This window comes from Felis catus, chromosome C1 (assembly GCF_018350175.1).
Source record: "Felis catus isolate Fca126 chromosome C1, F.catus_Fca126_mat1.0, whole genome shotgun sequence".
NCBI classification, from domain to species: domain Eukaryota; kingdom Metazoa; phylum Chordata; class Mammalia; order Carnivora; family Felidae; genus Felis; species Felis catus.
In genome coordinates this window covers 173,791,890-173,803,937 of record NC_058375.1, presented here as the reverse complement: position 1 = coordinate 173,803,937, position 12,048 = coordinate 173,791,890, and the positions used below count along the sequence as shown (strand labels likewise).

General features: G+C 39.0%; 1 protein-coding gene across 1 annotated transcript in view; it reads right to left on the bottom strand.

The window, feature by feature from the left end:
- The window catches only part of ITGAV (integrin subunit alpha V), a 91,688-nt gene that overhangs the window by 75,184 nt on the left and 4,456 nt on the right, over positions 1-12,048 (bottom strand). The window contains exon 2 of the mRNA XM_023259536.2: positions 5,586-5,713. Within this exon, the coding sequence (XP_023115304.1) occupies positions 5,586-5,713 (128 nt within the window). The remainder of the gene's footprint in view (positions 1-5,585; positions 5,714-12,048) is intronic.

The following is a 12,048-nucleotide window of genomic DNA, read 5'->3' as shown; positions in this document are numbered from 1 at the left end:
AGTCAGAGGAAGGGAAGGGAACAGAAGGGAGAAAAGAGAAGGAAAGAAAAGGAAATGAAAGAAAAGGAAAGGAAAAAAGAAAAAAATAGGGGCACCCGGGTGGCTAGGTCGGTTACGCATCTGATTCTTAGGCTCAGGTCATGATCTCACAGTTCACGTTTATGAGATTAAGCCCTGCGTTGGGCTCTGTGTTGACAGCAAGGACCCTCCTTGGGATTCTTTCTCTCTCTCTCTCTCTCTCTCTCTCTCTCTCTGTCCCTCCCCAGCTCCTACTTTCTCCCTCATTCTCTCTCTCAAGTAAACATTAAAAAATAAAAAGAGAAAGAGAGAGAGAATGAAAGAAAAAGGGCAAATGCAGAGCAGGGACAGAGAGAAATGAAAGAACAGGCAGTGTCCATGAGAAAGCAGAGGGAGTAAGTGGTAACAATACAAAGCAGCTTGTATTTACTGAGCCACCACAATGTGCCAGTCCCTGTACTAAGCACATTACATGTCTGAACTCACACACATATTAACTCATTCAGCTGAACACATACCCAGGAGCAAGTCTGATGAGGACAATGCATCGGGCAGCTGGCAGTAACAGACAGTGCAAGTTAAATAGCTGTAAGTGCAGAACCAGGGTTTGAGCCCAGGTAGTTCGCCTCCACAAACCACACTAATATGCTCAGCTATTGTCTCCCTTGACATGTGACTGAGATGAGGGAAAGATAGACAGAAAAGCCACTACCTCCCTTGGATGCTGAAAGATAAAAAAGATATTTGTGGTGCAGAGATGTTTATATGTTTGGGCTTGGATGGAATGAGCTCCTCAGGAGAGGTGTAAGGCAAGTTTGGGGGATGCTTAAACGTAAGCATTTCTTCCACAGTCAAGACACAGTCTGACAGTGTCTTTCTAGATACACGTTATTCTGACTAGCTTATTGCAATCTATATTATCGTCTTTTCTTAAAAAACAAAACAAACAGGGGCGCCTGGGTGGCGCAGTCGGTTAAGCGTCCGACTTCAGCCAGGTCACGATCTTGCGGTCCGTGAGTTCGAGCCCCACGTCGGGCTCTGGGCTGATGGCTCAGAGCCTGGAGCCTGTTTCCGCTTCTGTGTCTCCCTCTCTCTCTGCCCCTCCCCCGTTCATGCTCTGTCTCTCTCTGTCCCAAAAATAAATAAACGTTGAAAAAAAAAAAAAAGAATTAAAAAAAAAAAAACCCAAAAAAAAAAAACCTATTTGGACAAAAATTCTAATTGTAAGTCTCAGAAGTTATACAACATGATTACAAAAATATCATCAGGAAAAAAGAGAACAGACCAAAAAATACTTATCTGTACACCTAGAACTAAAACTTTATTTCTTCACTATAGGAAAGGCTCTTATGATCCATTCATTCACTCACCTATTCAATTTGCTGAGCACCAACTTGTACTAGGCACCAGGCATTGCTGTAGGCCCTAGGGCTACAGCAGTGAACAAAACAGATTAAAACACACACACACACGCAACTGTTCTCATAGAACATACAAACTAACTGAAAGAAGGAGACATTAACTACCTTACATAAATACCTTATGTAGCAGTGTGAGTATTCCAGGGGAAAAAAAAGCAGAAAAGAGGACAGAGCACAAAGTGGGAAAGGTGCAACTGCAATTTTAAATTAGATGGTCAGGGAATGACTGAGAAGATGGTATTTGAGCTATTCTTGAAGGTAGGGGTGGAGGGGGCACCCAATGGACATTTGAGAAAACAATGTTCCAGGCAGAGAGAAGAGCCCAAGCAAGGGTGAGGTGGAAATGTGTCTTTTGTTTATGAGCCACTGCAAAGAGACCCAATGAGGCTGGAAAAGAATGCAGAGGAGACTAGCAGAAGATAAAGTTAAAGATACAAATAGTGGACTGAAACTCAGGGACCTCTCGGCTACTATAAGACAGATGGTAAGGTATTATTGGAATATGAACAGGAGTGTTATAATCGGAATGTTTTAAAAGAATCACTCTGGCTGCTGTAGAGAACAGTCTGGGAGTATCCAGGGCAGAAGTGGGGAAAACAGTGACACATACCAGCTCTCTTCCAACTGCTCCTCCAGGTTTCCTATCCACCCTGCTCTTGGCCCCGGATGTTGACCAGGATGAACTCACGGACTGCCGTGTCCCCTGGCTCCCATGTGGATTCCACCAGTAGGGAGCACACACAGGATCAAAGGGAGGGAAGAGAGTGAGTCAGGGTGGTTTTTTTCCCCTGCTCCTCCCTTCCAGTTACTCTGGACTGGCTACTGCCCTTGGACAAAAGCCACAGCTCCTGTCCTGTGGCTTTCTCCACCTAATCCTCTGAATTCTAGTAACCACTCCCTTCCCGATCTACCTTCAGGCCAAGGGGCCCAATTGTAATGAGACCTTGCACAGTACTCTTTTAAAATAGTTCTTTTACTAAAAGCTCCTCAAACTATCCCAATTTAAGCATACCATCCTGGCAGTACCCTTGCTAACTCAGGAGTCCAGGGCAACAGTGCAGGTGGGAGACAATGGTGGCTTAGACCAGGATGTGAGCAGCAGAATGACAAGAAGCAGTTAGATTTTGATTTTCTGATAGATGTAATGTCACGCATAACTCCAGATTTTGGCATAAGCAACTAAAAGGACAGAATGCCATCAACTGAAATTCATTTCTTAAAATCACAAATCAATAGAAAATATAAGTAAATATAGTAAATAGTGGTGCACAAGAAAAGGAATGCTATGGCTTACAAACAAATGCAAAGATGATTAATCTTACCATTAAAGGAATGTAAATTAACATAATCATATAAAATATACATAAATAGATACATAATATGGATAGGATAATTACAATATAAAGTTGACAAAGATAAATGTATGATGATAAATGGTGTTGTCATGGATGTCAGAAAAGGAGGAATTGTAAAATTCTTCCCATTGTAAAATTGGGGGAATATAAACCTCTGTGAAGAATAATTTGCCACACCTATCAAAACTTCAAATGTACATATTTAAAAATGCTCTGCTAGGACTTTATCCTACACACATACTCACACATTTGCATAAATACATACATATAAGATTTTTCACTACTGCAGTGTTCATAATTACAAAAGATTAGAAACAATCTAAATGTCCAGCAACAGGAAATACAAGTTAAATAAATTAGGTTATATACACTAAAGAATAAATACCATCAGTATTTTGCAAAGAACAAGATAAATTCTTGCTTATATATACATATGGAAAGGAAAACTCTACAAAAGATTTATATTGTTGGGAGGGGTGGGGAGGAGTCAAGTGCTTAACAGAAATATTGAGTATATTCTTATTTGTGAGTCTTTTTTTTTTTTAATTTTTTTTTCTTAACATTTATCTATTTTTGAGACAGAGAGAGACAGAGCATGAACAGGGGAGGGGCAGAGAGAGAGGGAGACACAGAATCTGAAACAGGCTCCAGGCTCTGAGCGGTCAGCACAGAGCCCGACGCGGGGCTAGAACGCACGGACCGCGAGATCATGACCTGAGCCGAAGTCGGACACTTAACCGACCGAGCCACCCAGGCGCCCCTTGTGAGTCTTTTTCTTTAAGGATATACACATATGTGGGAGTAAGAAAATTCTAAAAAGATCAAAGAAATTGTTTAGAACAACTGCCTCTAAGCAGGTTGATGTGAGAGACTCCTTTTTTTTCATTGTATACCCTTTTTGGACTGTTTGAAATTTTTTTTTTTACCAAGTGCATATATTAATTTGTTAATAAACAGAACAGTACATAAAGCTAAATTTAAAAAAAGCAATAAATAATCTTGTGTTCCATAAAAACCTAAGGTGTTGAGTACAGAAATATATCTGAAAAGTACAACCTATCAAAACTAAAGTATGGTTTCATTTTATTATTATCTTATCTTGTTAGAAGATATAAATGCCCTGACCCGTATTATTTTGAATCACTGGTGTTTCTCCATTTGTAGTCAAATAGAGCCTATTGACATACTCTTGGGGTTTTCCAAATGTCAGCCATATATGGAAAATACAACAGGGCTTAATGTAGATGATTTCAAATGGAAAAAAACAAATATGTGACCTGATTTCTATTAAGAGTTAACTTAATGACAGACACTCATTTTGGCACTGACCAGAATGCCAAATGGAACAGCCTACGCCACAATCCTGTTTCACTAATATTATAATTCCCAGAACTAATATATTTTAGAACTAGCAGGAAACAACAATATGGAAAAAAAAATTAGTTGTCTTTAGGCTTATCTTAAAATATTCTCTCAAAGCCAGCAAATCAAAATTGTTAAAAAAATTCTGTAAAACTATTTTACCAAAAGAATGCCACATTATTTCTTTGAAGATTCTCTAAGTTTGCACAAATGTAGACAAATATACCAATACAAATGTGTACAGGATTCTATATATTTTATTTCATTGATGTAAATGTAAAACTCAACTTTTTTCTTCCCATCTTCCTCATGCTATTTTTCTCCTTTCCACCACAGTCTTGTCTGACACAGAAATTTGTCCCTATAGATAAGATTTTAATGTTATCCAAACCATAATGCATAATTTATCCAAGAAATTTTGGGTAAGAATTTTTTTTTAAGTCAACAAAATCTACTTGAATACAAAAATTCCTCAACTGGTTTTGGTAGCACCACTCAAGGTTTTAGATTATTTCATGATTAGGGACTTGATGTATAATTGTCAGTAAGTTGCACTTCAATTTTGCTGACAAAGAAAAAGACAAAAAGCCTTGTTCCTTCTTCTCAGAAGAGACAGAAAAACACTTTAATATATTTCCCCAGATTTCTGCAAATTCACACAGTTTGAAACTGAAGACAACCAAAGCAGTGAAAATACAATGTATTTTTAAGACTTTTATACATATATGACAAAACTGTAGGAAAAATGTTAAATCTTTTGTCTTCATATAACATTCCTAGGGATCTGAAGTGCTAATATAAATTGTTTTATTAAGTTGTTACATTTAAGCTAAAGTAAGTTCTTTTAAAAATTAAATGATACTAAATAAATATCTAATGGGGGGAATGAAGGGGTTTCGGGACAGCACCCCCCCCCCCATGTGCCATTTTGGCATATGGATTATTTTGAGCTGAAGGCACTTGAGATCCTGTGGACTCAAGAGACTTTTGTCGCTCCCTTAACCACACAGATAAAGCTAAATTGAGTATTTTTCTCAGAATACGGGTTATTAACAGAGACAAACTTTATCTGAGTGACCCATCTGTATGGCAGGGCAAACATCTAATTATCAAACATCTGCTTCTCTTATTATCACTCCATGAAATGCATTCCTTTCCTCTGAAATCCCAGACCCCTACCCCCTTTCTCCTTAGTTCAGGATGACATACTATACCTCATTCTGCCTGTCTTCAGAATTTCCATGTCTATATGGATTCCCCATACATACATGCACCTATTAATTTTGATTTTCTCCTGTTATCTGTCTCCTGTCAACTTGATTCTTAGCCCAGCTAGAAGGGCCTTTAATAGAGACAGAAATTCTTGCTCCCCAACAGGAGGGAAGGGAAGAGAGAGTAAAGGAAAAGAGGCCACTGTTGCAATATTTACCTGTGGCATCGAATTCGATTGGCTGGCACCCGCGGTGAGAAGACCAGTCACACTTGAGGACTTGCCCTCCTTCCACAATCCCAGGCTGGGTAGTGTTTGCTTTGGGTGCTCCCACCAGAAGAAACATCCTGGTAAAATACAAAAGGGAAATTAAGATTTTAAATGGCACAAAGCATAAACAGTAACCTATGATTTAGAAAGAACAATCATTCTCTTGCTATTATCCACTATTATTTTTAACCATTCACTGAGGGCATAATCTATCTTCTATATTCATTTGATGCTCTTACATACATACATTATTCAACACAGTTTATCCATGCTAATAATAATAACATCTTATAAGGCAACTTCAGAGTGACATGTCATTTAAAAATCTGTGCTGGTTGGGGCGCCTGGGTGGCGCAGTCGGTTAAGCGTTTGACTTCAGCCAGGTCACGATCTCGCGGTCCGGGAGTTCGAGCCCCGCGTCAGGCTCTGGGCTGATGGCTCAGAGCCTGGAGCCTGTTTCCGATTCTGTGTCTCCCTCTCTCTCTGCCCCTCCCCCGTTCATGCTCTGTCTCTCTCTGTCCCAAAAATAAATAAACGTTGAAAAAAAAACAAATTTTTTAAATCTGTGCTGGTCAAACTGTACACTTTAAACATATACAGTTTATTATATATCAACTGCATCTCAAAAAAAGCTGTTAAAAATGTGTGCTGGCTAGAATCTGGGACAGATGTTTTGATTTAGGGTTTTCTGGAATGGTTTTTTTGTGTGTGGTCTGCCATAGACTTTCTATATCCTGAATGCTAAGCAAAACTAAATAAATAAATAATTCTAAAGTATTGTAATTCTACATACTATCATTTTTTTTCTTTTTAAAAACATATCTTGGGGCGCCTGGGTGGCGCAGTCGGTTAAGCGTCCGACTTCAGCCAGGTCACGATCTCACGGTCCCGGAGTTCGAGCCCCGCGTCAGGCTCTGGGCTGATGGCTCAGAGCCTGGAGCCTGTTTCCGATTCTGTGTCTCCCTCTCTCTCTGCCCCTCCCCCGTTCATGCTCTGTCTCTCTCTGTCCCAAAATAAATATAAAAAACGTTGGAAAAAAAAATTTTTTTTTAAAAACATATCTTGTTTTGGAACTACTGTACTTCAGTAATTTTTTTAATGACTAATAAATTTATCTTTTCAGAGGATTAATCTAGTCAATCCTGGCCAAAGAACAGGATCGCTATTCAATTTCTTATCAGGATAAAATGAGCAGGAGACAAAATAATACAGAGTCCAGTTTTTAAGCAAAAGAGACCTTTTCATTAGTTTTTTCTATTCATTCAGAAAAAGAAACAGCTTGAGTGTCTCGTCTACATACAGCACAGTCCTGGGCACTGGGGACATCGCCATGAATAAAACAACCTCGTTTTCTGCTCTCGGTGGTGTTTACATTCCCTTTGGGAAGAAATGGAGAACCTGACCAAGAAAATCAGTCATGCTTACAAATGCTGTGAAGCAAAAACTTCTTTACATAAAGGAAAGTAATCTTGAAGGAATAGAGGGGAAAGACTTACTTTACATAAGGAGAAGTCAAAGGAAGTTTTCTGTAAAGAAGGAAGAGGAAAGACCTCATTTAGATAAAGTAGCAAGGAAACTTACTGCTAAATAAACCGAGATGTACAGGATTAGATGGTCACCAAGGAGTGTTTGTGTGTTGGGGTGGGGGGGAGGGGTTGGGGGGGGGAAGGCAAGGTGAGAAAGGTGGGATAAGGGTGTGGCATGAAGAAGTAGATGGGAGCACCCTGGGCAAAGAGACAAAGACCCTCAGCAAGAAAACGATCAGTGTCGAGAGTTTCAAGAAAAAGGTGTGGCTGAGGGAAAAGAGCAAGCTAAGAGGGACACATGATAAAGGTGGGGAGCTTGGCAAGAACTAAATCAAGCAGGGCCGTTCAACTAATGTAATACTCTTGGATTTTATCATACGGTCTATGTGAAGCCTTTGCATTTTTTTAAAGCAAAAGAATGACACAATCTAATAGAGAAAACTATATTTGGTGCCTTCTGGGGAAAGGATTAAGGAGGGAGGGGAACAAAATGGAACACGGAAAGTAAGAGACTTTCAGCAGGGAAGGGAGGAGATAATAGTGACCTAGATTGGGAAGGTGGGTGGAGAAGGAGATGGGTGGGCAGACTTTGGAAATATCTGGAATAGAATGAACAGGAATAGCTGGTGGCTGTAATATGGGGGAAAGGGAAGATTAAAAAATGTCACCCAGGTTTCATTCTGAAGTGCATGGATGGGACAACAATTTACTGCACAAAAAGAAAAAAGCCTAAAGAGTAAGGAAGCAGAAGGCAGATTAAATATTTATAGGAAAACCAAGAATTCAGTTCTCAATGTTACTCTGAAGTATCTGTTAGACACCAATTGGTAGCCCGGAGCTCTGAGGAGAGTTTTGCCTCAGAGATCATGTATTGAGAATGTCAACTTAGGGTAGATGGGTTCATGCCGGGAAGCTTCAGAAAGAAGAGAGCCAAACAGTGAGCTCTGGGGAGCAAGAGCCTTTAGGAGTCAGGTAAAGAAAGAGGATATAGTAAAAGAGAATGAAAAGAAACTGATTGAAGTATAAAAGAAAACAGGATATAGTTATACATGGAAGGCCCTCAATAAATGCTACCACCATTATTATTTCACTTCCTCATTAAACATTTAGTCACTTAAATTGTAGCATAGAACATACTTCACTGCCTTTCCTTTTTTTTAAAGTTATGAACAAAGCTACATTTTAATATGAGATGTGCTCATTTTAACTTTTACTTATCAATTTCAATTTCATTTCTTCCGGGTGGTATCTGCTAAATCATACTTAGACTCGTCAAGAGCTGGCTGCATGACTGACTGGCTGGTTTAACAGGAATCCTGCTTTCTGATATTCATCTTAAAACTCCATACTCAATAAAAAAAATAAAAAAATTAAAAAAAAAAAACACTCCATACTCAAAATAAAAGCAAAACTCCCAACCGAACCACACCCTGTTTAATAAAGCTTTATGCAGTCATATTTGGCATCAGTAAAACATCAATGCTGGCTCCTTCTCATCACAACCAACTTAGTTTGCACTCAGCAGGAAAAAAAAAAGGCTATGAGTAGGAGAGGCCGTACCCCCATGAATAAGAGGGCACTCAATGTCATCCAGCCTCCTTCACTGCAGGGGAGCTGGTTAATAGCTAAGATATTTATGTAAATAATATAATTTTATATTATAAATAAATATAAATAATTTTCCATTTCAAAAGGTCAAAAATTTGGCCATACACATCATAAAACTTCCCCTATTCATCTGGATTAAATGTTTTTTGGTTTTTTTTTTAATTTTCTTTCAATGTTTATTTATTTTGAGAGAGAGAGAGAGAGAGAGCGAGCATGAGCGGGGCAGAGGCAGGAGAGAGGGAATCCCAAGCAGGCTCCACACTGCCAGCACAGAGCCCCACGCGGGGCTCCATCACATGTGCTCAAACTGTGAGACCATGATCTGAGCTGAAATCAAGTGTCAGACACTTAACCAACTAAGCCACCCAGGTGCCCCTGGATGCAATGAGTTTTGAGCGCATGATAGGGAAAAGAACATTTCAGACAAGTATACTTTTCAGGGTCTACACCTGAAAAGGTTGGGGTCAAGTCCTGCAATAGTCCTAATAACCATAATACAATCACAGGTATACATATGATTTCAGCGCTGGGTAACAGCCAGGTTCCAGATGAGGACCAAGGAGGTGGTTCTCAGAATTTGCCTAGAAATTTCCAAGAAAAACTCATTTCCTGACCATCACCACATAGCACATTACAGAATCTTTTATAATTTTTTTTTATCAAAGCTATTCTTCCTACCTTATAATAAACTGCTTCCTTGAGGGGTACCTGGGTGACTCAGTCGGTTAAGTGTCTGACTTCAGCTCAGGTCATGATCTCAGTTAGAGCCCCTCATCCGGCTCTGTGCTGACAGATTGTGTGTCTCCCTCTCTCTCTCTGCCCCTCCCCCAGCTCACACACTCCCTCTCTCTCTCTTTCTGTCTCTCTCTCTCTTTCTGTCTCTCTCTCTCTTTCTCTCTCAAAGGTAAATAAATATTAAAAATAATAATAAAAATAAATAAATAAATAAATTGCTTCCTTGAAAGTAGGAGACTCTAATTTATCTTTGGGCCTGGCACATAACAAGCACTCAAGAAAAGTTTTTTTTAATTGACAGGTAAGTAGCAAGTAAATTCGATAGTTACAGGCTTCAATCTTAAGAAAGCCCTATGTAAATAGCCATTTCCACTACCACCAAAAATCATCCTCTATTAAACATCCAATTATTTAAATTACCCTTACAACAATTTCTTTACATACATATTTCTTCTTAATTTTGGATTTCAGACACTTTCTTTACGTGGGCACTATGAGAGAGGGCTGGAAAGTTACTCGCAGTAAGGGACTTCAGCAAAGACACAAAAAAGGACGTGGTAGGAGGGTTCTGAAAGAAAACTGCACTCCACTGGCAGCACAAAGTTCGCATTCCTTGGATAAGACCATGAACATGGCTGCTGCTTCTCATCCGGCCATTTGCACATTGTAGGCATGAAATGATGGGTAATTAGATGTACTAACATGGGTGTTCGTTAGGTTTTCCTAAGCATACTTTCATGTGCAGTCTTGCACATTGGTGAAATGCCACAGAAATGGTAGAATAATATAAAAGGAATGTGTGAGCACTGTTAATTTCTAAATGCTAGGTTAATGGGGGAGAAAAAAAAGCTGAGGAATAAAAGTACTTTGTCCAAAGTGTCAACATGATATTTACTTTTAAAGAATATTACAGAAAGTTTTTAAAAAAGAAAAATGGGGAGATGGAGAAAGTAAACTGCCTTAGACAAATGTTAAGTCCTAAGAAGGAGCTATATAAAGAGAAATTAAATATTTATAGAGAATAAAAAGTAAAGGATGATAAAAGATGATATTTGAGAAAATTAAGGAATATAAAAGCAACACAGACTACAGAAAACAAAAGCCCTGTTGATGTATTAGGAAGATGAATTTTACATCACGTATTTTTTTACTAGAATAACAAAACAGCCTGCTAATGAAATGCTTTATAAGAATTAAGTAATTATTGAAGTTCATCTAAGAATGTCTAACTAATGTCTGTAACAGCTTAATTAGGATAAGAGAAGTGACAGAGCTGAAAAAATTTGGCAATATAAACAGCAGTGTCTAATAAGCAGTTTGATACTATAGGTTACAATTACCCAAAATAAATCAATTGAGAAAGTCACTTGTTCAATATTTGAGCCTCAGCTTCCTGTATAACAATGCCCACTGTGATTACTTCTAAAAAGATTTCTGAATGTGGACAGTAGACAAAAACAAACTTAGAAAATCTAAAGGCATCATAAAAATATAAGATGATGGCCCCAGAATTAAAAACAATTAATAAACTATTCTCTCTAATAAAGTAGAACACATAAAAGTTAAAAGCTATTTTCAAAAAGGCTTTCCTTTCCTCAGTTTCCTCAAAGGATCATTAATTAACTTAAATGCAAGACCTCAAGAGGAAAAAAAAGGAAGAAGGGTACGAAGTAGGGGACTTGCAACACTTCCTGACAAGAGTGGGGAGCTGGGGAAGACACTTGGGGTGAGCTGGAGCTGACAGAGATTTCGCTGATTAGCAATGAAAATCTGAAGCTGAGCAAGTCCGTTTCACATGCCTGCCGCCTTCTGCTGGCAGACTCCATCTCCTCCCAAAAGTTTACCCAAGAACAGAATCAGGATCCTTATCCTCACTATTCTGGTCAAATGACTCAAGACATGTCCATCATTATGGTTTACATACACGGGCAGACTATTAATCAACATCATGCCACAAGAAATTCTGAAAGATAAAGAGCAGAGTGTGTCGGTGGGGGAGGAGAGGTAGAAGAAAAAGGGAGTGAGGAGAAAGTGCAGGAGAAGGGGGGTGGGGGAAGACAGGATGGAAAACAAAAAAGGGGGAGGAGAGGTACAGGAGGAGTGGGGAGGAGAAAAAAAGAATAGATGGGGAGGGAGAAGGAAGAGGAAGCGAGAGGGAGACAAGAGGATCAGAGAAACCAACCAGGAGGATGCCTTTCGGATGCACTTCCTATCCAAAGTGGACTTTAAGGGCAGTTGCTTCAGGGAATGTGACCTTCACTACCAAGGAGAGGCAACCAGCCAAACAATGACAAGTACATTTTTTAAACCCTCCAAATGAACTAAGTTATTTGGCTGTTTCAGCACTGACTTCTCCAAGATAAAGCATGTCTAATATATCTGGCTAACTCCAGGCTGACCAGTGAATGAGCCTTCATCAAAAGCAACTTTCGAAAAATTACCACACCCGTATATAGAAAAAATGTGTATAAAATAGCATGAATGTTTTTTCAGAGAGGTAATTCCAGTCTCAGATTTACTTTTCCTTTAAAAAGAAGTGCTGC